The sequence below is a fragment of the Belonocnema kinseyi genome, chromosome 1 (genome assembly GCF_010883055.1).
Source record: "Belonocnema kinseyi isolate 2016_QV_RU_SX_M_011 chromosome 1, B_treatae_v1, whole genome shotgun sequence".
NCBI lineage: Eukaryota > Metazoa > Arthropoda > Insecta > Hymenoptera > Cynipidae > Belonocnema > Belonocnema kinseyi.
In genome coordinates this window covers 57,203,070-57,230,087 of record NC_046657.1, presented here as the reverse complement: position 1 = coordinate 57,230,087, position 27,018 = coordinate 57,203,070, and the positions used below count along the sequence as shown (strand labels likewise).

The 27,018-nt window shown below is 24.5% G+C and overlaps 3 protein-coding genes across 3 annotated transcripts in view; all 3 read right to left on the bottom strand.

Moving 5' to 3' along the window:
* The window catches only part of LOC117166842 (protein KIAA0100), an 82,466-nt gene extending 59,922 nt beyond the window's left edge, over positions 1-22,544 (bottom strand). The window contains exons 1-6 of the mRNA XM_033351188.1: positions 22,076-22,544; positions 21,785-21,911; positions 18,003-18,129; positions 13,185-13,379; positions 8,648-8,899; positions 4,069-4,230 (exon numbers count right to left, since the gene is read on the bottom strand). Coding sequence (XP_033207079.1) covers positions 4,069-4,230; positions 8,648-8,899; positions 13,185-13,379; positions 18,003-18,129; positions 21,785-21,843 — 795 coding nt within the window. The 5' untranslated portion in view covers positions 21,844-21,911; positions 22,076-22,544. The remainder of the gene's footprint in view (positions 1-4,068; positions 4,231-8,647; positions 8,900-13,184; positions 13,380-18,002; positions 18,130-21,784; positions 21,912-22,075) is intronic.
* A 2,420-nt stretch (positions 22,545-24,964) lies between these two features.
* On the bottom strand, positions 24,965-25,729 carry LOC117177875. The gene is made up of 2 exons (XM_033368920.1): positions 25,487-25,729; positions 24,965-25,396 (listed from the first exon to the last, which is right to left on the bottom strand). Exons 1-2 carry the CDS (start codon positions 25,727-25,729, stop codon positions 24,965-24,967), a joined length of 675 nt encoding a protein of 224 aa, XP_033224811.1.
* Positions 25,730-25,966: 237 nt separating this feature from the next.
* The window catches only part of LOC117177867, a 2,807-nt gene continuing 1,755 nt past the window's right edge, over positions 25,967-27,018 (bottom strand). The window contains exons 4-5 of the mRNA XM_033368908.1: positions 26,760-26,999; positions 25,967-26,693 (exon numbers count right to left, since the gene is read on the bottom strand). Coding sequence (XP_033224799.1) covers positions 25,967-26,693; positions 26,760-26,999 — 967 coding nt within the window. The remainder of the gene's footprint in view (positions 26,694-26,759; positions 27,000-27,018) is intronic.

The following is a 27,018-nucleotide window of genomic DNA, read 5'->3' as shown; positions in this document are numbered from 1 at the left end:
GATAAAAAAGGGGAAAGAAAAATGAGAAGGCAACGAACCAAATCTCCTTTCTTCTCTTTTTTATTCCTTTCGTCTGTTTTATTTTTATTATCAAGTAACAATTAAAAAAACATTGATACAAAAATGTTTAGGGGAAAAAAGAAGTTTTTTTCAGATTTCAATAGGAACATTTTATGGTGGTTGTACACATTTTTTCGTTAGATTTTTGGTTTTATTTTCAGGAATGCTTCACATTAACTTGATTATTTAACGTTAAATATAATTTTAAATTTGATTTTAATCTTATTTAAATTTCTTAAATTTTAATTCCTTTTTTTCTAAGAAATGGTAAAATTTTCAACTATTAAAGATCAATTTTAAACCAAAAATGAAACAATTCAATTTTCAACCGAAATGATAAGTTTTCAAGCAAGAAGATTAATTTTGTACCAAAAGAAGACGAATTTTCAATAAAATTGTTAGTTTTTCGACTAAGAAAATATATTTTTAATCAAAAATGAAAGAGCGAAATTTTCGGACAAAAAAATTGAATTTCCAAAAATATATCCAATTTGCAAATAAAAGAAGTGATTTTTCAACTAAAAAAGAAAAAATTGAACCAAAAACGAAATAGTTGAATTTTTTGATAAAAAAAAATAATTTTTAACCAAAAATAAAAGTTAAATTTTCAACCGAAATGATAAATTTGCAAACAATAAGATTAAGTTTCTACTAAAAAGGCAAAATTTCAACAAAATAAATAAATTTCTAAATAAAAATTTAAAGTTCTAACTAAAAAATGCAAATTTTATACTAACAGAAAACGAATTTTGAATGAAATTGTTAGTTTTTCAAATAAAAAAATAAATTCTCAACCAAAAATGAAATTGTGAAATTATTAGATGAAAAAAATGAATTTCCAAGAATATACACAATTTGCAACAAATAAAGTGAATTTACAACTAGAAAAAAAAAACTACAACCAAAAATGAAATAGTTGAATTTTTTGTGAAAAAAATTAATTTTTCCCCCAAAAAACAAATTTTTTATTAAGATAGTTAAATTTTCAGCCATAGAAATGAGTTTTCAACAAAAGTAATGAGTCTTCAAACAATAACACCTATTATTTTTTGATAAAGCAGTATAACTTTAAACTAAAAAAATATGAATTTTCTACGAAAAATTGAATAGTCGATATTCTAACCAAAAACAGATTTTAATATTAAATAAAAAATCATTTTGAACTTAATCACAAAAGACAAACGCTAAATGAAATATTCCATTTTTAAGTTCAAAAGTTAATATTCAAACAAAAAATTTTCAATAAAATGATTAAACTTTCATCGACAGAAATGAATTTGAAACTGAAAAAAATACTGAACCAAAAATATAGTAGTGGATGAGTTTTCAACCAAAAAGATTAAGTTTCCTACTTAATATTTAAAGTTCTAACTAAAAAGGGCTAATTTTCTACTAAAAGAAAATGAATTTTTAACAAAATTGTTAGTTTTACAACTAATAAAATAAATTTTTAACTAAAAAAGGAAGTGAAATTTTCAGATAGAAAAAATTTTATTTTCATCAATATAGTTCAATTTTTAACAACGAAAATGAATTTTGAATTAGAAATGAAAACATTTTAAGCCAAAAATGGAATATTTCAATTTTCTTTTGAAAAAATTAATCTTCAACCAAAAATATTACTTTTTAAGAAAGTGGTATAACTTTTAACAAAAAATATGAATTTTCAACGAAAAATGAAATAGTTTATGATCCAACCAAAATATATTTGTATATTAAATTTTTTAAAACAGTTAAATTTAAACAAAAAAGACAACTCTTAAATGACATTCCATTTTTACGTTCTAAAATTAATTTTCAACCAAAAAAAAATAACAAATTTTCAATAAAATAGTTAAATTTTCATCGAAAGAAGTGAATTGGCAACTAAAAAAATACATTTGCAACAAAAAATGAAATAGTTCAATTTTCAGTAAAAAAAAAGTTTTTAAACAAAAAAAGGAGATTTGAATAAAATACTTCCATTTTCAACCAAAAAGATAAATTTTCAACTGAAACATTAATATTTAACAAACAAGAAATATTTGTAACAAATTTGTCAAATTTTCTAACAAAGAAATCTATTTTTAGCAATAATAAATCAATTCACAAACAAGAAGAATAGTTTTCTAAAAAAAGTTTATTTTCAAACACATATTTAAATTATCAACTAAAAAGAACAATTTTTAAGAAAAGAAAAAAGTATTTTTATAAACTAGTTAAATTTTCAACCGAAAACTGTAACAAAAAAATTTATTTTTAGCAAAGCAATTCAATTTTTAACCAAAGAAATGAATTTTTAACCAAAATAAATAAATGTCCAAACAAGACATAATCATTTTCTTTGAAAAAAGTCTATTTTCAAACATAGTTGAATTTTCAACTAAAAATATCAATTTTCAAGAAAAACAAAATGAACTTTTTAAAAATTAGTTAAATTTTCAACTGAAAAATCATTTTTTAACAAAAAATATTAATTGTTAAAGATCGAGATTAATTATCAACTAAAAGAGACGAATGTTCAATAAAATACATGAATTTTCATCCAAATGGTTAATTTTTAAACTAAAAGAGGCAAATCATTTTAAACTAAAAAAGTGAATTTCGAACAAACAAAATGTAATAGTTGATTTTTCAATCAAAAAATATTTTCAATTAAAAGCCGTTGAATTTAAAGATATTATTTTTTAATTTTTAAATATGGTTGTTTTTAGTTTTCACTATAAAAAATATAAAACTTTTGAAAATATGTACAAAAAAAATTTTAACTTGAAAAAATTTCAAAAAATTGAAAAAATATTTAGTGATTTTTTTTTGTATTAAAAAAAATAATTTTAAGAAAATACTTAATATTTAAAAAAATTTAGATTTTTTAAGAATTCGCACCGAGAATTTAGAAAATTTTAAGGGAATAAACAAATTTTCTTAAGTTTTTAAACAAAAATTTGAAATGTTTTCTTTTTAATGACAAAAGATTTCATAAATTGGGAAATTATAGGAAAAATTCGGGTAAGTCTAAAAACTATTTAGAAGTTTTAGAAAGAGTCAAAAATCATTTTAAACTTGAAGAGACTTTAAAAATGTACAGCAAAATGTAGAGTTTTGAAAATTTCGAACAACAAATTAAAAAGTATTATGAGAATTTTGAAAGGTTTCAAGAAAATTAACCAATTTTTAATAGATTTCTGATCAAATTAAAAATTAATTTGAAAAGACTGTAAATTTTAAAAATATTGGAAATAAAGTTTGAAAGTTTCTGAAGGATTTCGAAAGGTTTCAAGATAATAAAAAAATTTCTTTTAAGATTCCTTGAAAAAACTTAAAATGAAATTTATTCAAAAGAATTAATTTTAAGATTGCAAAGCGAAATGCCAAACCTTTTTGGCAATTTTGAAGGCTTTCAAGAAAATTAAAAATAAACATTTCTTAAGATTCGTGTGCAAATTTTAAATATACTCTTCTTTAAATTAATTTTTACGGAAAGTTTCTAAAAAAATATCAAAATATTTCAAAAGATATGTAAGAAAGTAAAAAAAAAACTGGAAGACTTAAAGGAAATTTTTTAAATTTATTTTTCACAATTTTAGGAATAATTTGAATCAAATTAAAAGATATTTAGGAATGTCCGAACTTTTGAAATAAATAAAAAAATATCTTTAAACTGAAAGATTTTCGAAAGTTTATCAAATGTTTTGTCATTTCTTTCCATTATTTAGGTTTTGAATTCAGAAATGAAAGGTACTTAATAATAACTAACATTTAATAAATAAAAAATTAATTCAATAAAAGTTCAAAAATAGTTTTTTTACGTTACTTTACAAATAAACTATCAACTTTTATTAATAATTTCCACACAAAAAAGCTACTTTTCATATATTAAATTAGAATTTTCTCAAAACTCTTCCATACTTACTGTCGGTAATGCCAACTGTCGGTAACTTAGCATGGAAGAGAACCTTGCTCGGTCGGTAAGTGTAGTAAAGCTGTCACAGCTATACTACTCGGAATGAAATTTGAAAAAAGTACTACCTTTGGTAAAATCGGAGCTATTCTGGCTAATAAATCGCCAGTCGATTGCTCGTGTGAAATAGAGTGCGGTGCAGGGGGTGTCAACGATTTTCTGTCCCTCAGGAACCGAAGGAGTCCAGCTCCTCCGGAACCCTCGGTCTGCGTCACTCCAATATACAATTTCTAAAAAGCAGAGTCAAGCTCAAGGGACAGAAATCTGATTCCCAGTGACAAACAATTCTTCTGCTTTCACTCGTTCAAAATTAAAATTACCGTATCTCGAAAGTCCATAAACTACCTTGCTCCCGGTCGATTAAAACTAAAATATTCATATTTTCTCCAAAATTAAAACATTTATTTCAATTTATTCCGTTCATTCTTAAACATCATTTAACAACAAAGCAACAAATTTTTAAATAATTGAATTTTGAAACAAATACTTGAATTTTTCCACTGAAAAATATTAATTTTCAACTATAATTTTTCAATGATACAAAATTTTATAATAAACACTCCAGTAAGTTTTCAAGATTGTTATAAGTTTTAAATAGATTTAGAAAAAATAATTAGAAACTTAGAAGGATTTCAAAAGTCTGAAAAAAATATAGTTAAAAAAAAAACTTTTAGAGAATTCTTAATATTTGAACAAATTTTAATCATAAATTAGATTTATTAATAATTGGAATCAAAAATTTAGAATTATTTTAAGAGTTTTGACATTTTTAACCAAAGAAATTAATTTTCGGCAAAAATGACTGAATTCACAAAGGAGAAGCATTTTCTTTAAAAAATGCAATTTTCAAAAACATAGTTGAATTATCAACTAAAAAGATCAATTTTCAAGAAAATGAAAACGAATTTTCATATTTTTTGCAAAACGTTTATTTCAATTTATCAAATTTAGATTTATTAACAATTCGAATCAAAAATTTAGAATTTTTTGAAAGAATTTTGAAATTTTTATTAATTTTAACTAGAAATTTAAAATTCATATTTTTGTTTGAAATACATGTTTTTGGTTAAAAAATTCACGTATTTTGGTAGAAGATACAAGTATTTATTTGAAAATTGATCTTTTTTGCCTGAAAACTCAACTATTTGGTAGAAAATTAAATGATTTTATTAAACTTTTTTTGTTTCTTAAAAATTAATATTTCTTAGTTGAAAATTCATATTTTTGTTTTGAAAATTCAAACATTTTAGTTTGCAAATTTATCTTTTAATAAAAAAAAAATATTTATTCAATTGGTTTTAAAAAAAATAATTTTGGTTGAAAATTATGAATTTGGACCTTAAACAGTATTTATTTAATTTTTGGTCAAAAATTTACATTTTTAATTTCAAAATTAATTTTTTCTAGTTTAAAATAAAAATATTTAAAAATATTTTCATTAAAAATTCAACTTTTGTGTTGTTGTGTAAAATTAAACTGTTTCGTTAAAAATTAAAGTTTATGCTAAAAATTCAACTATTATTTTGAACATTTTTTTGTTATTGTTCAAGAATTATTTTTTGTCTGGAAATGTAATTATTTCATGTTTGGTTGAAAATGGAAATTTTTCATTCAAAATTAAAATCTTTCTCTTTGAAAATTTGTCGTTTTTGTCAGAAAATTAATTTTTTAATTCAAACTTTATATATCTCCTTAAAAATTCAACTATTGTGTTAAAAATACACTAAATTTCAACATTCAATCTAAAGAATTTGAAACATTTTATACTGAATTCAATATATTACCAACACTAATTTTTCTTAAAAGAATTTATTCCCCCATTTTCGTAACTGTTTGATTTCACTTTTTTTAATTCATATTTTTTGTTGAAAATTCATATTTTTTATGCAAAAATTCGACTATTTTGTCAGAAAAGTCAACTTTTTGATAAAAAATTAAGGAATGGATTGAAAAGCAATTTTATTGTAAAAAATTCATGTTTTTAATTGAAAATTCAATTGTTTGTGAAAAAGTTGTCTTTTTGGGATTAAAAATTTGAAAAATTTGTTAGAAAATTAAACGTTTTTTTTAAACTAATTTTTTTCAATCATATTTTTCATTAAAAACTCAACTTTTTTGATAAAAAATTAAACTATTTGATTATCAATTTTTTGTTTATTAAATACTCATATTTTTGTTGAAAATGCATGTTTTCAGTTCAAAAATTCAAGTATTTTGTTCGAAATTAACTTTTTTGTTGAAAATTAAACTTTGAAATTAAAAAAAAGAAAAACTATAAAATTCTACCACTTGGTTAAAAATGTATGCATTTTGTGGAAAATTGGTCTTTTTTGGGAGTAAATTAATTCAATCAGTTAAAAAAAAAAACATAATTTTGGTTGCAAATGATGATTTTTGATCTTAAAATGTATCCAATTAAAAATTAATTTTTTCTAGCTTAAAATAAAAACATTTGGCTAAAAAACGCTCTATTTTGGTTAAAAATTGAACTGTTATTTGGCAATTTTTTTGTTGTAGTTCAAGAATTTTTTTGCCTGAAAATGTAATTTCTCCAATGTTTGATTCAAAAAGGACATTTTTTATTAAAAATTAAAATTTTTTTTTTAATCCGTATTTTTTATCAGAAAATTAATTTTTGTATTTCATATTCAGATTTTTGTTTAAATCTTTAACTATTTTAGTAGAAAATTAAACAATTTTTTTAAAAATTTATCTTTTTGCTGGAAAAATAAACTATTTGGTGCAAAATTTAAATATTTATTGTAAATGAATGTTTTTGAAAAAAATTCATATTTTTGGTTGAAAATTTAATTTGTTTGTTTGAAAAAGCCGTCTTTTTCTGCTTGAAAGTAAAGAAATTGAGTAGAAAATTAAACTAAATGATTGAAAACTAACTTTTTTGTAACAAAATTCATATTTTTGGTTGAAAATTCAGCTATTGATTTCGAAATTGATCTTTTTTGTTGAAAACTCAATTTTTTGGTAGAAAATTAAACTATTTAATTGAAAACTAATTCTTTTGTTAAATTTTTATATCTTTAGTTTGAATTCCGATTGTTTTGATAGAAAATTAAACTATTTTTATTAATATTTTTTGTTGAAAATTCATATTTTTTATTCAAAACTTAAACTATTATGTTAGAAAACTCAACTATTCGGTAGAAAATTAAACTATTTTTTGTGAAATACCATTTTTTGTGAAAAAATCATATTTTAAGATGAAAATTTACTTGTTTTAGAGAAAAGACGTCTTTTCGAGGTTGAATATTAAAAAATTCGTTCGAAAATTAAACTCTTTTATTGAAAACTAATTTTCTTTTAATCATATTGTTGATTGAAAATTCAAAAATTTTGATACAAAATTAAAATATTTAATTATCAATTTCTTGTTTGTTAAAAAATTTAGTGTTTCGTTTAAAAATTCACGTATTTTGTTATAAAATTCAACTACTTGGTTAAAAATTTATGTTTCTTATCTGAAAACTCAACAATTTGGTGAAAAATTAAACTATTTTATGGAACTTTTTTTTTTCTTACAAATTAATATTTTGTTGTGGAAAATTCATATTTTTGTTTTGAAAATTCAACTATTTTTGTTGAAAATTACTTTTTTTGTTGAAAATTAAACTATTTTGGTATAAAATAAAACAATTTATTAGAAAATTAAACTATTATAATAAGAACTAATTTTTTTAAATCATATTTTTGGTTAAAAGTTTACCTATTTTCATACAATATTAAAATATTGAATTTTTATATTTCCACGTATTTTGGTACAAAATTGAACTATTGGTTAAAAAGTTATCTCTTTTATCTGAAAATTCAACTAGTTGATAGAAAATTAAACTTTTTTTGTTTCTTCAAAATGAGTATATTTTTACTGAAAATTCGTATTTTTCGTTCGAAAATTCAACTAATTTTGTTCGAAATTATCTTTTTTGTTGAAAATTTGTCTTTTCTGGTAGTAAATTAATTCAATTCATTAACAAAAACCAAATTTTTCTTGAAAATTATGATTTTTTACTTCTTTTAAATTTTATCAAAAAAAAAAATACATTTTTAAATGAAAATTAATTTTTTATAGTTCAAAATAAAAACAATCTGCTTAAAAATGCTCTTCTTTAATTAAAAATTCAACTGTTTTTTTGTATGTGTAAAATTAAACTGTTTCATTAAAAATTAAAGATTTTTTTTAAAATTCAACTATAGTTTTGAACATTTTATTTTGCTCAAGAATTATCTTCTTTTATCTGAAAACGTAATTATTCAATGTCTTGTTGAAAATGGACATTTTAAATTGAAAATTGATCTTTTATAGTTTAAAATTCGAATATTTGGTTCAAAATTCGTCTTTTATAACAAATGACCCTACTTCCCTCGTTTTAAAAACATTTTTGCCCCAAAATAATTAACCGCAGTTTATGGACTCTCCCTAATCCATGCTTGAGTCCAATAAATCCTCAAAATATCCCCATTTAAATTGACTATAATCTCAAATATTTCCGGACAGGAAAATAAACGGTATTTTTAAATGCTTAAAGTTGCAGCAGTGCGTGTATCGTGCGTCTACATTTTGGCTTTCAAATTAAAATCGTGAGAAAAATTAAAACCAAAATTGTTCTTTTCTTTTTTTTTGTTAATTCTTACTTCAACTGAAAGCTCGCCCTGAGCTTTAAGAGTGGCTTCAATGCTTCCGGCAAAACTAATTTGAGCCAGACAGGCGTCCGAGGCGTGTCTTAATAATTTCATAGATCCACCGGCGACTGTTGCAGAAGCTAACAAAGTTCTTGCTCCATGCACGATGCTGCCATCGAGGCTGAGATTTTCTGCACTTCCGTTGGCCAGCCAACCATTTCCGAGAATTAGGAGACTCAAGTTTTCAATATTCACAGCCATAAACTGGAAAATTCAATTTTTATTTACTTAGACTCAATGAAACTGGATAGAGACTGAATTCTGTGAATTATTTGAATAACTCAAGTTCCTTGAATAATCTGAATTCCTTGGAATTATATTGATATATTATTTCCTTGAATTCTTCTCAACTATCTGAATTCGACGAATTCCTGGAATTAATGGCAGTTCCTTAATTCCTTGATTTATTTGAATCCCGAGATTTATTTAAAATACTTGAATTATATTAATATCTGGTATTTTTCGACACTTTCGGAATTCGTAGAATTATTTGAAATCTCTTCAATATCTGAATTTCTTACATTTCTTCGAAATTCGCTAAATTTTAATTATTCAAATCAACTTTCATAATTCCTTGAATTCATTGAATGCATTAATATAATTCTTGGAATTCTTTTAATTCGTGAAATTCCTTTAAATCGTGGAATTCTTTGAATTGTTTGATAATTTTTCACGAAAAACTTTTTGACATTAATTTCGGAATTATCTTAATTCCTTGATTGATAAAATTATATGAATTTCATCCTTCTAAGCTCCCCGAATTCGTACAATTTTGTTTAATTCATGAAATTTCTTATTTTTGTGGAATTCGTTTGTTTTTATTGAATTCGTGAAATTTCTTACTTTTTTACAATTTCTCTAATTATTTGAATTCGTGAATTTTTGAAATTTCTTATTTTTGGTGGAATTCCTTTAATTATTTGAATTCATGGAACCTCTTATTTGTGTAGTATTCGTGGAGTTTTTTTAATTCGCGAAATTTCTTATTTTTGTGGAATTGGTTTGCTTTTATTGAATTCGTGAAATTTCTTAGTTTTGTGGAATTCCTTCAATTATTTGAATTCATGGAATTTTGTTTAATCTGTGAAATTCCTATTTTTCTTAAATTCCTTGGATTGATCGAATTCATGGAATGCTTTTAATTATTTGATTTTGTGAAATTCTGTTTAATTCGTGGAACTTATTATTTTTGTGGAATTCGACTAATTATTTGAATTTGTGGAATTTCCTACTTTTGTAGAATTCCTATAATTATTTTAATTCATGGAATTTTGTTTAATTTGTGAACTTTTTTTATTCATTTAATTCGTTGTATTCGCAGATTTTTGTAATTCGTGGAATTTTGTTTAATTCGAGGATCTCCTTTATTTTTGTGAAATTCGTTGAATTTGTGAATTTTTTAAATTCTTAAAATGTCTTATTTTTGTTAAATTTTCTAATTATTTCAAATTGAGACATTTTTTATCTTTGTGGAATTCGTAGCATTTTTTTAATCGTGAAATTTCTTATTTTTGGGGAATTCGTGGAACTTCTTATTTTTTTGGAATTCGTGAAGTTTCGTATTTTTGTGAAATTCCACTAATTATGTGAATTCGTGGAATTTCTTATTTTTGTGGAATTTGTTTGCTTTTATTGAATTCGTGGAATTTTCTACTTTCGTGAAATTCCATTAATTTATTGAATTCGAAGAATTTGTTTATTCGTTGATCTTCTTATTTTTGGGGAATTCGTGGATTTTTGCAACTCTTGGAATATCTTATTTTTGTTAAATTCCTTTAATTATTTTAAATTCGTGGAATTCCTTAAAATATCTTAAATTCGCGGAATTTATCATTTTTGTGGAATTCGTGGCATTTTTTTAATTTGTTGAATTTCTTTTTTTTTTTGGAATTCGTGAAATTTCTTATTTTTGTTAAAATACACTAATTATGTGAATTCGTAGAATTTCTTGTTTTTGTGGAATTGGTTTGCTTTTATTGAATTCGTGGAATTTCTTACTTTTATGAAATTCATTTAATTTATTGAATTCGTGGAATTTTTTTATCCGTGGATCTTCTTATTTTTGGGGAATTCGTTGAATTCGTGGATTTTTGTGACTCTTGCTATTTCTTATTTTTGTCGAATTTCTTTAATTATTTTAAATTCGTGGAATTTCTCATTTATGTGGAATTCTTGGCATTTTTTAATTCGTGGAATTTCTTATTTTTGTGAAATTCCTTTAATTTGTGGAATTCGTTTAATTCTTAGAATTCCTTTAATTATTTAAATTCGTGGGATTTTATTTAATTCGTACAATTTCTTCTTTTTTTTTAATTCGCTTAATAGATTGAATTTGTAAAATTGCATTACTTTTTGGAATTATTATTTTTCTGAAATTCCTTTCATTTATTGAATTCGTGGAATTCCCATAATTATTTTATTTCGTGGAATTCTTATTTTTGTAAAATTCCTTTAATTGATTTAATTCGTGGAATTAATTATTTAAATTCATGGAATTTTATTTAATTTGTGGATTTTTTGTGGAATTCGTTTAATTATTTGAATTCGTGGAGTTTTGTTTGATTTGTAGAATTTCTTATTTCTTTGGAATTCCTTTAATTGGTTGAATTCGTGGAATTTTGTTTAATTGGTGGAAGTCTTATTTTTTGAAATTCCTTTGATTTATTTAATTCGAGAAGTTCCTTTAAATCAAATAACTGAAAGAATAAAAAAAAGAAATTCCAAAAATTAATCAAAATTTCACAAATTCAAATAATTCGTGGAATTTTGATTAATTTTTGGAATTTTTTTTTAACCTTTTTTCTTACTTTTGTGAAATTCCTTTAATTTATTGAATTGGTATAATTTTTTAATTCGTAGAACTCTTTTAATTATTTAAGTTCGTGGAATTTTGTTTAATTTGTAGAATTTCTTATTTTTTTGGAATTCGTTTAATCACTTTAATTGGTGGAATTCGTGCATTTTTGTTTAATTCATAGAATTTGTGGAAATTTGTTAATTCGTAAAATTTCTTATTTTTTGTTGAATTCCTTTAATTATTTTTAATTCGTGGAATTTCTCATTTTTGTGGAAATTTTGGAATTTTTTTAATTCGTGCAATTTCGTATTTTTTCAGGAATTCGTTTAATTATTTGAATTCGTGAAATTTTGTTTAATTTGTAGATTTTATTATAATTTGTTTTAATTTGTGGAATTCTTATTTTTTGAAATTCCTTTGATTTATTGAATTCGCGGAAAATTTTTACTTCACAAAATTCTTTTAATTATTTGAATTCGTGGATTGTTTTCATTTGTGGGATTCTTATTTTTTCAAAATCCCTTTGATTTATTGAATTCCCGAAATTCCTTTAATCATTTGAATTTGTAAAATTTTATTTAATTCTTGGAACGTCTTTTTTTTTCTTTTATTTAATTCTTGAAATTTCTTATTTCTGTGGAATTCCACTAATTATTTGAATTCGTGTAAATTTTCATTTTTGTGGAATTCGTGGCATTTTTTTAATACATGGAATTCTTACTTTTGTGAAATTCCTTTAATTTATTGAATTGGTGGAATTTTTTAATTCATAGAACTCTTTTTATTATTTAAATCCGTGGAATTTTGTTTAATTTGTACAATTTCTTATTCTTTTTGGAATTCGTTTAACTACTTTAAATGGTTGAATTTTCTTTCATTTGTGGAATTCTTATTTTTTGAAATTCCATTGATTTATTGAATTCGCAGAATTCCTTTAATTATTTTAATTCGTGGATTTTTGTTTAATTTGTGGAATTCGAGGAAATTCGTTAATTCGTCAAATTTCTTATTTTTTTTGGAATTCAACTAATTATTTGAATTCGTCAAATTTCTTACTTTTTTGAAATTCCTTTCATTTATTGAATTGGTGGAATACTTTTTATTCGTAGATCTTCTTATTTTTTGTGGAATTTGTTGAATTTGTGTAGTTTTGTAATACTTGAAATTTCTTATTTTTGTTAAATTCCTTTAATTATTTTTAATTCATGGAATCTCTCAGTTTTGTGGAATTCGTGGACTTTCTTATTTTTATGAAATTTCTTTAATTTATTTAATTCGTTGAAATTCGTTTAATTCTTAGGATTCCATTAATTATTTAAATTCGTGGAATTTTCTTTAATCTGTATAATTTATTATTTTTTTGGAATTCATTTAATCACTTTAATTGGTTGAATTCATGGAATTTTCTTTCAGTTGTGGAATTCTTAATTTTGTGAAATTCCTTTGATTTATTAAATTCGTGAAAATTGTTTAATTCTTAGAATCCCTTTAATTATTTGCATTCGTGGTCATTCTTGCTTATATATTTTAATTCCATAAATTACAGGGTCTTTAAAATAATGCATAGATTTACAAAATTCAGAAAAATTCAAGAAATTTACAAGAATTCAGGTATACATAATAAACAAAAAGAATTATCGTTTTAAAAATTGATAATTTTGTTATAAATAATAAAAAAATAAATTATTCCACCTGGACGAATGTAATGATAATCGGCGGAATCTTTTTGTTCCTGAAATCCAAGGTTTGGTTGGATTGTTTATTTTTCTGACAATGCGATATTGCAGGAACATCTTTGTTTATTCGCACGTCTCGCATCACAACCGCAAGCAATTTAGCCACATCGCTGCTGAATAAACTAGAGCGAATACTTATCTCTTCGATTTGCTGAAAGATCATTATTTTTATTGTAGGCTCAGTTCAATATAAAAACATATTTCATTTAAACCTATACAAAAATCACACATTTCGGACGTTCAAAGCAAAAAGAAAAATAGAAATTATAAGTATGCTAAATGGAAAAATAATTCAAATTGAAGAAAAATTTAGATTAAAAAAACTATAAAATCTACAAGAATTTTTTTCAAGGTGTGTGTCGAAAATTGTAGATTTTGTAATAATTATGTACAGAAAATTACAAATTTGTATGAAATATTAAAATTGTTTTATTAATAATTATGAAAATCCAAAACAACGAAACGTAATCCAGACCCCGGAATTGACAAATAAATAAATAGTTAATTCATTCATTAATTTTTAAACAAAATTTCTACTTTTCTAATCTTAATTTAAAAGTATTATTAATTAAAAATTACTTAAAATTAATTATAATTTAGAAGTATTATTAATTTAAAAGTATTACAAATAAAATTCGATTTTCCTTTAAATTTTGCTGAATGTAGGTAAAATATTTAATTTCCAACCAAAACATTTTATCCAAATTTTTGCATTTTCAATCCAAAAAGATGTGTTTTCTAGAAAACAACTGAATTTTAAAATCAAGATAAATTTTCATAAAAAAAATAGTTACATTTTAGGTTATTTTAAAACTTTAATTTAAATTAAAAAATAGCTGTATTTAAAAACCAAAAATAATTTTTAACTACTTGAATCCTACACGATAAAAGATTATTTAAAAAAAAAACGTTGAATTTTTAATAAGAAAATTAATTTTCTAACAAAAAGACGAATTAAAAAAAATTATCTGCAAAATTGTTGAATAGTCAAGATGAACATACGAAATTTCTACAAAACATTTCAATTTTCAACATAAAAGTTTAATTTTCAAACGTAAAAAATTAATTATCAACCGAGAAAGGTGAAATTTCTAAGGAAAAAGATGAAGTTTCAAAAAAAGAAGCTGAATCTTTAACAAAATAGTTGAATTTTCATTCAAATTTTTGGATTTTCAATCCAAAAAGATGTATTTTCTAGAAAACAATTTAATTTTCAAATCAAGATGAATTTTCATTAAAAAAAAATAGTTAAAATTTCCGTCATTTTAAAACTTTAATTTAAATAAAAAAACAGCTGTATTTAACCAACCAAAAATAATTTTAAACTACTTGAATCCTACACGATAAAAGATTATTTAAAAAAAAAAACGTTGAATTTTTAATAAGAAAATTCATTTTCTACCAAAAAAGACGAATTAAAAAAAATTCTCCACGAAACAGGTGAATTTTCAACCGTAAATGATTAATTATCAACCCAAAAAGTTAAATTTCTAAAAAAAATTAAGTTAGATGAAAAAGATGAATATTTAACAAAATATTATTTTTTCATATTTTTTTAACTCGAAAATTCAACAATTTTGTAGAAAATTCTTCTTCTTTGGTGAGAAATTTGGGTATTAAAAATTCAACTATTTATTTGAAAAATAATCTGTGTCAGTTGATGATTCAAGTATTTTGTTACAAATTATTTTTGATTGGTTAAATACAACTGTTTTTAATTTAAAATTAAAATCTTAAAATAACCGAAAATCTAAATATTTGTTTGAAAATTTAAACATTTTTTTGAAAATTCATCTTGATTTAAAAATTCAATTGTTTTGTAAAAAACAAATTCTTTCGAATTGAAAATTCAACAATTTGGATAAAAATTTAACTATTTTGTTAGATTCATCTTTTTTTTTAAACCTCATCTTTTTCTTTAAAAAGTTGACCTTCCTGGATTAAGAATTAATCTTTTGCGATTGAAAATTAAATTTTTATGTTGAAAATTCAGCTGTTTTGTAGAAATTTCGTATTTTCACCTCGAAAATTCAACAATGTTATAAAAAGTTTTTTAATTGTTTTTCTTTGTAGACAATTAATTTTTGGTATTATAAATTCAGCTATTTTTTCTAGATAATATGTTTTAATAAGAGATTCAAGTATTTTGTTAAAAAATAATTTTAGTTATATAAATAGAACTGTTTTTGAAATTTATCTTTGTTTAAAAATTCAATTGTTTTCTATAAAATAAATCTTTTTGGATTGAAAATGCAAAAATTTGGATGAAAACTAGACTTTTTTGTTGAAAATTTATTTTTCTCGTTTCAAAATTCATCTCTTTCTGTAGAATTTTCGCCTTTCTTGGTTAAAAATTAATCTGTATTGGTTGGAAATTAACTTGTTTGCTAAAAATTAAACTGTTTTCTTTAATTTCGTATTTTGATCTTTTCAACAATTTTGTACAAAATTTATGTATTTTTTTCGGAAATTCGTCTTTTTTGGTACCAAATTAATTCTGTTATTAAAAATTCAACTTTTTGTATGAAAAATAATCGGTTTTACATGAGGATTTAAGTACTTTGTTAAAAAAATTTTTTTTGTTGAATACAATACAATAATAAAACAATAAATAAAAAATAAATACAATAAAGTTAAATATAATACAACAAATTTGTCATTAAAAATTAAAATCTTGAAATAGCAAAAACTTAAACTATTTTTTTTAGTTAATTTTAATTTGAAAATTCATCTGGATTTGAAAATTTAATTATTTTGTAGTAAATACATCTTTTCGGATTGAAAACGCATCTTTTTTTATAGAAATTTCAGATTTATTAGTTAAAAATTAATATTTTACGGTGGAAAATGCACTATTTTATTGAAAATTCAACTATTTTGTAACAAAAATTCGTATTTACGAATCGCATATTCAATAATTTTGTACAAAATTAAAATGTTTTGATGAAAATTCGATTCTTTTTTGTATAAAAAATTAATTGATTTTACAGAAAACTTAACTATTTAGTTTAAAATTCAAACGACTTGTTTTAAATTAACTTTTTTGTTTAAAAAACAGACTATAGGATTGAAAATTCAAATGTTTCGGTTGCAAAAAAACTTTTTTGTTTAACATTCACCTCTTTCTGTTGAAATTTCATCTTTTTTGGTTTAAAATTATTCTTTTACGTTTGAAAATTGATCTTTTTGAGTTGAAAATTCAGGTATTTAATCAGAAATTCGTTTTTTTTAGTTAAATAAAAATTTTTTTGTTCAATTAAAAATTTTAATCTTTAAATAACTAATTATTTTTTATATTCTTTTGAAAATTCAACTAATTGGTTACAAAATTTATCTTCACGGTTTAAAAATTTATTTTTTTAGAAAATTCGTCTTTTTAGCTTCAAAATTCAACAGTTTTGTTGAAAATTAAACTATTTTGTGGAATTTTCATCTTTTTGGTTTGAAAATTTATCTTTTTCTATAGAAAATTCACCTTTTTTCGTTAAAAATTAATATTTTACGGTTGAAAATTAACTATTTTTCTGAAAATTCAATAATTTGTAAAAAAAATCGTATTTAAAAATCGAAAATTCAACAATTTTTTACAAAACTGAAATATTTGGTACAATATTAAACTGTGATGTTGAAAATTTTTTGCATCAAAAATTAATTAATTTTACGGAAAATTTAACTATTTAGTTGAAAATTCAAATAAATGGTTAAAATCAACTTTTATGTTGAAAATTAATCATTTTGAGTTAAAGATTCAAGTATTTGATCAGAAATTAGTTTTTTTTAGTTAAATCTAACTGTTTTTTATATTTTTTATTGCAATTTTTAATTGAAGTGAAAATTTGACTATTTTCTGGAATATTCATCTTTTTGGTTTGAAAATTGATCTATTTTTGTGTAAATTTCGACTTTATCGTTAAAAAAATTAATTTGTTTCAGTAGGAAATAAATTTTTTTGTTAAAAATTCAACTGTCTTGCAAAAAATTCGTATTTCTGAATACAAAATTCAACAATATTGTACAAAACTGAAGTATTTGGTACAAAATTAAACTGTTTTCTTTTAATTCGTATTTTGAAAATAAATTTCTTTAACAGAAAATTTAATTGCTTTGTTGAAGTTTCGCTTTTATTATTGAAAATTAATTCTCCTAAATAAAAACTTAACAAATCCATTTTTGGTTAAAAATTGATCTTTTTCAGTTTAAAAATTTAAGTGTTTAATTAAACAATTTTTAGAGAAGAAAAAAATAGAAATTAAAAATTAATCAAATAAAATTTTGACTAAAAACACATCCAAAATTTTAACGGATAATTAAAAAAAAATACAACAGAAAAATGTAGTATTACTTTTTCTTCATATTTCATTTATAATTGTAAATTTAAAAATAACAGCCAAATATTGCTAAATATAAGAAAACTGTTTTTTTTGTATTCGCAAATTTCAAAAGAAAAAAGTATTTAATTATAAATCTATTAGATTTGAATTATTTTTAATTTTCATTAAATAATGAATTCCCAATTTTTAAATTCCCTAAAAACAAAAGAAATCAATTTTCAAGAATTTACTATTTTTGGGTTTAAAGACGAAAACTTGAAGTGAAAAAATTTTCTATTAAAAGGGTCTCGAAGGACGCATTGTAAACCGAAAGTTTTCATAATTTAAAAAGTTAAGAATTAAACTTAAAATAAAAAAAAAGTCAAAATCGAATTTTTTTAAATGCATTATATCATTTTATATCAAATTTGTGATATTTTAAGGGATTTTTTATTCCATCTTACCACTGTGAATCCATTTTTGGTAATATTTACATCCCTCAGAATAAAATAAGGCAACGTAATATGCCCGACACGAAGATTTATTTTATATCGACTTTTTACGTGCCATGCCAAAAGTCTTGGGATTACCCTAAAAAAATATATATCATAGAAAAATAAAAAATGTTATTAATTACACAAATTTCTATGGTCTTTTATTTTTAGTAGTTTTATTATAGTAGTACTAAATATGCCTAATAAAAATGTGAATTCCTTTTGGTGAAAAAATAATGCCAACAACTTCCTTTTATTTCCAAAAATTGTTCAAAGGTTTTTAAATATTTTTAATCTCTTCAAAACTTCTTAAAATTTAATATAACTGTTACAATTATTTATCTTTTTTTTTAATTCTGGGAAATTAAAAAAAAATACTTCAAAATCTTCTAAAAATGTTTAAAAAAACCTTTTATACTGAAAAAATCTACATTTTGTTGAAAAGATGTCTATCTTCTTAAATTTTTTATTTATTTTCTAATCTTCTTAACATTTTTGAATATCTCATAACCATATTATTTTTTTTTATTTTATACTACTACAAATTTAAAATACTTTTCTGGAATATCAAACCTTTTTCCTTTCCCTTAAAATGTATTTTTCAAAATCGAAAATAATTTCAAATTTTTCGGGAATCCAAAGAAAATTTATTTATTCTCTTGAAATGTTTTTAAATTCTTTCAAAAGTTGTAAACTTTCGTTTCAAAACTTCTGGGTATCTTCTTGAATAATTCAAACTATTCTCTTGAAACATTTTAAAATTCTGAAAAAGCTTTCTAATTTTTTGTTTGAAATCTTCAAAAATCTTAATTTTATTTTAAATTATTTTGCTTTAAAATCTTCTACCTTCTTTCGAAACTTGAGGAAATCATTTGAAATTTTTTGAAATCTTTTTCAATTTTTTCTCTTAAAAATTTATTTTTCAAAATAAATTAAAAAAAAAAAATTTCAAAACAATTCAATTTCCGTAAAAGAAAATTAATTCTATTTCAATATATTTTGAAATTTACAAAACTTTAAATTAATTTTTAAAAATAAAACCAAAATTATATTAAAATTTCCCAGAAATATTATTGTCAATACCGTTCAAAATATTTACTAATTATAACGCAAAAACAAAATATTAAAACAGAATTATTTCCTAATATTAAAAAATTGTTTACAATTAAAATTTACTCTTCTATTAAAAGTGACTAGAAAAAGTCAAAAATCAATTTGATCATTAAATAAAATCACTCATTTCAAAAAAGTAATTTAAAAAACTTATTTTTAGCTTTACAAATTTTTTATTATTTTTCTCAGCCTTCGGAATATCTCCTAAATTTATTCGAATCCATTTGTAACTATTCGAAATTTGCTAAAAAAATTTTTTAATTCTGCAGCATTAAAAAAATTGCTTTCAATCTTTCAGATTATTATTTTAATCTTTTGAAATATTTTTAAATCCTTTTAAATGTACTCTTAGAATAATTTTATGAAATAAAAAATCATTCTAAATTTTTCCAGAAATCTTAGAAACTTTGTTTTATTCACTTGAAACACTTTTTTAAATCCTTCAAAAAGCTTCTCATATTTTTTCTGATTTCTTCAAAATCTTACTTTAGTTTTCATTATTCTTTATATCTTTTTACAATTTCTAAATATTTCGTAAACTAACTGAAATTTTTTGTAAAATTTTGTTTCGAAATGGTAGGAAATCTTTATTCTGTTTCAAAATTTTTAATAATCTACGTGTTTAAAATTTGCTGAAATCTTCGCGATTAAAATTATTTTTTAATCTTGAATAATAAAATAATTCAGTTTTCTTAAAAAAATTTCAAAACCTGCGAAATTACTAAAAATTGTTTCAAATCTTCATGCAGATTTTAAAAAAATGTATTTTAAAACCTTAAACACATAAAAGTTATCTTTAAAAACAAAACCTAAATCATTTACATGAAAAAATAATTTAAAATTTTCTCTTCCATTAAAAATGATTTAAAATGTTCAGAAATAAATTTTATCGTGAAAAAATTATTCATTTGGAAATTGTCGATTTTCTAAATTAATGATGCAGAAAATTCGTAAAAACGGCTTAAGAATAGAATCCTTTTTTTTATAAATAATATTATCGAATTTTAAAATGGCACTAAAAAATCCCGAAAAATAAAATTCCCAAATTAGAAATTTTTTGAATAATTAGATTCCCAAACAGTTTATAACATTACCAAATATGAAAATTCTGGAATGATATTACAATTCAAGACAGAAAGTTTTCAAATTATAAAATTACCGAAATTAAAAAAAAAATTTGTTTTCATGAAATTTCTTTCCCCCTATTATTGTTATTGTAAATTCAAACAAAAATTTTAGTACCTTTAAACATATAAAATAAGTTTTTTATATAAAATATAAGATTATTGTATTTTTAATAAATGAATATTTATCAAAAAAATTAATTGTTTATATTCGGGAATTCTATGATTAGGGAATTTTCTGTCGGGAATTTTTAAATTCGATAATATTATAAACTATCCGAAATTCCTGAATTTAAACAGTTAAATTTTTTATCAATATTATTTATTTACTAAAAATAAAATAATCAAATATTCTTATGAAAAAAAATATTTTTAATTTTTAAAGTTTCTAAAATTATTGTATGAATTAAAAATAATAATTGAAAAATATATATTTCCCGATAAACATTTTTATAAAATATTATTTTTAATTGAAACGATAATTTTAGGAACTTTGAAAATTATAAATATTTTTATAAATAAAAATATTTGAATAATGTATTTTTAATAAATAAATAATATTTATAATAAAACTTGACTGATAAAATACGGGAATTTCTAAAATCTCTAAAATTATTGCTTCAATTTGAACTAACAATAATTGAAAAACAACATTCTTTTTAATGAAATTTTTTGTTATTTTAAATTCAAAACAATAATTTTAGAAAATATAAACATCACAAATATTTTTTTTAAGAAACATATTTTCCAGTTTTTTTCGATAAATAAATAGTATTTATAAACAAAAAATTAATCATTCAAATTTTGGATTTCTCTAACTCAGATATTTTCTAATTCGACAATTTTCTAAATTATTCTGAATGTCCTAAAATTACTTAATAGTAAAATGTCCGAAAAATGAAATTCTCGAATAATAAATTTCCTGAACACTATTAAAATTTTTTTATTTATTAAAAAAAACAATAAAATATTTTTACATGATAAATATATTTTTCTGTTTAAAGATTCTAAAATTATTCTTTTAATGCAAAAAAAAAACAATAATTAAACAAATATATTTCTGAATGAACTTTTTTTCAATTATTATTTTTAATTCAAATAATAATGTTAGAATCTATAAACCTTAAACATAATAATTTCTTGAATAAAAATATTTTTAAAAATATATATCAATCAAAAACAAAAACTTTAATTGTTTAAATTGGCGAATCAGTGTGAGATATGTTATAATTCGGAAATTTTCTTTTGACAATTATATTATTTGGGAATTTTATTTTTCGATATTTTGCAAACGTCCTAATATGTATTGTATTAAAAAAAAAGTTTGTAGTAAAGAAGAAACTAAGAACGGACATTAAAAGATGTACTTAAAAAAATTGGAAAAGAAAATTCAAGACAATATTTTGTTAGCAAAAGGAAGAAATTTAAGTGGCGTTTTCAAAATTCAAATTTTTTTCAGACAATTCATTATTAATTTAATTATAAAATAAATGAAAAATTAAACGAACAACTTACCACGTAAATATACAATAGATAACAAAAAAACAGACAATTACTGCAAAGAAACCTGTCATTTTGTTTCTTTCCCGTAAACAATAGTTAAATCTACGATTTTTTGTATTATTTTCTTAATATTCACAACCTGGAAAATAAAAAAGTATATAAATTAAATTTTCAGCACAATCAGGAATTATGCAATTTTGCGATAATAATTTCTAATTTTCACTGTTGACAAATGTTAAATAATTCACAATTACCCAAATAAAAATTTCTTTACAGAGAATTTGATAATAGTTTTTAAATTACCTTATTTCACTGTTAAAAAACACATAAATATTTGTATCCAAAATTGGAATTTATTCGGTCCAATATCTCCAAAACTCGAACACATTCGGAGTCATAAAGAGGTTATGTTGTGCATTTTAATTTGCCTCCACAATCTTCTTCCTCATTAAATTTCTGATTTTTAATGGGCTTTCTTCATTTTTCGGAATTTCCGTAATCACTTTATTGTAGATTTTCACATTTTGGAGGTTAGGTTTTTCCACGTTTTTTGTCATCGCATTTTTATATAATATATAATTTTGTATTGCTGATTCACGGATTTGACGCACGAAAACACAAAAAAGATATCACACACTATTTCCGTTCATTGCGAGTTGTTTTGACTGTTTACGATCCGACAGCGACACTTTGTGATAATAATAATAATAATATGCAATCTATAAATATACGTACAGATCCTAAATAAACCGCTTGAGAACCTGAGAACAGCTGAGCTGACAGATGAGAACAGCTGTTTGTGACGAGCCGATCACATTTTTCCAATGCGCGCCAGTGTCCCCAATCTTGGGAACTTTTTAAACTGCGCTTGCGTTGCGCCGACAACCCGATTAGTCACTGTTTGCGCGCTGAGTTTGAATTATATAAATATTCAGATTTAATATTTATGAGTAATAATGATTGGAAAACGCATCAAAAGTAATTTCTTCATCCTAAATTAGAATTTTGGAGTAACCGATCAAAAAATAATGCGATTTCCATGCAAAACACAAGATTAATTCCGATGTTAGGAAAAAAAGATTTTTTTTTTAATTTAGCATTTTAAATGTTTAAAAATGTTAATAAAAAGGTAATAAGAAGTTTTAGTTTTAAGGGCATGTGATACTTACAGTTTCCCCGGATTTTTTTCCACAAAAATGAAAATGTTTAAAAACTGAATTCGGAGATGCTATAAAATATCATAACGGCGGACGTCTCCGGACTCTTTTTTGAGGGATAATAACAAAAAACAATTATTGTGCTATATAACAATTTTATGCATATGCATTATTTTGAGGTTACGTCTTTTTTCATCTCTGCCTTGCCGATAATGTGGAAATTATTTATGAAGTAACGCTCGGTTGAATTGTAACACACATAATCTCGAAATATACACGCACGTTGTTAGCAATATCAAAAATTTTTTGATAAAAAAAACACAAAAAAAGTGTGTGGGGATTTCCGTTAGCATGTTCGCTATCATTTCCCAGATTTTGTTTCTTATCCTAAGAAAAACTCCAGGGGAATCAAACACTGAAAAAATCGATACTATTTCCTAAGCGCTATGCAAATTAATCACATTTTGCTAAATTAAAACTTTTTTAAATTAACCCACAAAAAAGTGTGTGGGGACGTCCGTTAGCATGTTCTCTATCATTTCCCAAATTTTTAAGACAAAATATTTATTATTCTAGAAAAAAAGTCGGGGGAACCTAAAACTGGTAAAATCGACAATTTTCTAAGTATCACGTGACCTTCAGCAAAAAATATTAGTTTTAATAGTATAAATATGATTTGATTATTTGTATACAATATTATATATTTTATAATATTTATACAATGATTAATTAGCCATAGTACACATAACAGAAAATTTGTTTAAGTTTCTAGAATCTAGACAACAAATTAAAAATGTTATTTATATATTTAGCGAATATTGTGTCACTGTCTTGTAATCCAAGTCTTCTTCAAGTTATTAAAAAATGTAAGATATAACATTTATTAGCGCAGTAATTGTTCTTAATTCATTTTTGGTAATTTTAGTAATTTTATTTTAAGTGACATTGTCGGAAATAAACAAAATTTTAATTTTAAGACTCGACAGAGACGAGATTAATCATTAGGAATGATTTATTTCTCTGAATTCAGAATTCATAACCTCTTTTTCATTATAATTAAATTATTTATTATAAATATTAAATCTGATTATTTATATAATTAAAACTCAGCGCGCAAACAGTGACCAATCGGGTTGTCGGTGCCTGGTCGGCGCGACGCAAGGGCAGTTTAAAAAGTTCCCAAGATTGGGGTGTAGGTTATTGACGAATTATTCGTATTCCCAGTAAGCCGCCTACATCCGCAAGATATGTCGCAGGAGAATAAGTAGATACTGGATTTTAAACAACTATATAACTATTTATTATGAGGAGTACATTGCGCATACTTCAACGATTAAAACGACGGCCATACGTTCTTCTTTTTTCATCCCGATTCCAACTCTACGGAAAACAACTCTCACAATTTTTTCGCCTCGTACAAACCGCAGGCTGCGTAAGGCAGACCGAAACTCGCTCGCTTATTCGACTCCGATGAGTGACATAGTGGGGGTACAAAGACCCTACAATACTCCCCCCCCCCCCGAGTGACGTCACCTTAGGAACGATTCTATTAAATATTTAAAACCTGAACGCAAAACTGCCCTACTCATGCAGAGAACGTGGAACTGAAAAAGAATTACAGTAATACGCAGCCACAAATATGCAAAATCATTTTCAATTATTAAATCTATGCTGCTTTATAAATACATATGCAGTTGCTAAAGAACGTTGCTTAATATAGGTTTTGCTAAGTACAATTGCAAAACTACGTAGAATAAACGAAAATGAACGTAATCTTTAATAGGTCGGACTTTCTTACGAGCGTAAGTTTTGATTGGTTGAACCAAGTTCATCGCAGTGTTAGGGTAGTAGGAGCTATATTTGTTGTAAGCTTTGAAATGCTAGGTGACGAAAAAATGTTAAGCAAACCATCACGCATGAAATACGCAGGCTTAATATTTTCTACCGGGACCTGGTGCGGTGAACCGTTTACATCGATTTCGTATATCCTATCGGATGTGCGATTGATGACTTTGTGAGGTCCGGTGTACGGACGCTAGAGTGACCTTTTTGCCGTTCCAACGCGCAGAAAAACGTGCGAGTTTAATTTTAAGTCCTTATGAAGGAATGCTCTCTTTTTGTACTTGTGACCCACAGGAACTGGTTTGATCGACCGCATGTGCTCACGTAATTCTTGTAGGAAAATTTTAGGATCAGGAGTAAAATCTTCTGGAAGAACAAACTCTCCGGGAATGCGCAAGGTGGTGCCGTAAATAAATTCAGCCGGAGACGAACCGATTTCCATCACATTTGACCTGAGATCGAGTAAGACCGTGGATAACGATCGTGACCAATCTTGACCGGAGTGGCACATGATTGCGGCCTTGAGGCAGCGATGCCAACGCTCGATCATACCGTTCGAAGACGGATGATATGCTGTGGTTCGAATTCTTCGACACCCCGTGAGTTGGAGTAAAGCCGTAAAAAGCTGGGATTCAAATTGACTGCCTTGGTTAGTGGTCAGAGTTTCGGGCGCGCCATAACGCGAGATCTAATGATCAACAAACGCTCGACATACCGTCAGAGCTTCAATATCCTTGAGAGGAACTGCCTCTGGCCATCGCGAAGAACGATCAATCATCGTTAAGCAGTATTTGTAACCGCTGCTCTCCGGAAGCGGACCGACGATGTCCATATGGACATATTTAAATCTTCCGTCAGGAGCTACGAAATCAGCAGGCGCGAGGTGATTGTTTCGCGATATCTTAGATTGCTGACAGTCTAACCATGCTTTACACCAATTTGTAATGTTGCGATTCATATTGGGCCAAACGTATTGTTTTCGAATAATCCTATCTGTGACTCTTTTACTCGGGTGGAAAGAGTCGTGAAAGTGGTCAAACACTCGTTTTCGGAGCGATGCTGGAATGTGCGGGCGAAGCGATTCGCCAGTTAGATCACAGTATAGGGAAGTGTGTTCAGGACCCCAAAAAATTCTCTTTAGCTTAAGCGGACAACTCGGGTCATCTAAAATACGCTTAAGGTCTTGATCATCATCTTAAGCCTGCACGAGTTCGACAAGACTCCATTCAGTGCGTAGTTTTATTGACTCTACTCTGGACAGTGAATCAGCCACAACATTGTCTGCTCCTGGAAGATACTCGATTCGAGTAGTGTACTGAAAGATAAACGCCAATTGCCTTTGCTGACGCGGAGACGCTTTTTTCGAGCGTTGCGTGAAAGCATAAACTAGAGGCTTGTGATCAGTGATCACCTTGAAGTCTTGTCCCTTAATAAAATGTCGGAATGCGGGATGCGAAAGAAGAGTCGCATTAGCGAGATCATTTTTTATCTTGACAAACGCTTCTTCTGCCTCGTGTGTCCACTCAATCTCTCGTCTATCATTTTTACGCGAGTCAGAAAGGTAGCTGTGTAAGGGCGCTTGTACATAAGCAGCTTGAGGCAGACTACGGCGGTAAAAATTAACCAAGCCTAGAAACCTTCGAAGTTCCACAATGGTCCGTCGTTTAGGAAATTGTACGATCGCTTGAACCTTCTCAGGGGTTGGTTTGACCCCGTCACGATTGACCAAATGACCTAAAAACTCGAGTTCGGATTTGCCGAATTGGCACTTGCTAATATTCAAACGTAAAGCGAAATCCTTGAGCCGTTGAAAAACAATCCTGAGATGTTTCTCGTGTTCCTCTTCGTTTGGGGAAGCAACGAGAATATCATCGACGTACGCGAAAACAAAGTCAAGATCGCCTAAGGCACGGTGAATATACCTTTGAAATTATTGACCCGCATTTCGTAATCCAAAGGTCATAACGGTATATTCAAACAGCCCAAACGGTGTAATTACAGCCATTTTCGGTATATCTTCAGGAGCTATCGGAATTTGGTGATAGGCTTTCAAGAGGTATAACTTTGAGAAAACTGATTTGCCGTGCAAGTTTGCTGAAAAATCGTGAAGGTGTGGAACAGGATATCTGTCGGGGATAGTGACGACATTAAGTCGGCGAAAATCCCCACAGATCCTCCACTCGCCATCCTTTTTGGGAGTCATGTGAATGGGTGTTGCCCAGGGACTACTGGATGGTCGACAAATTC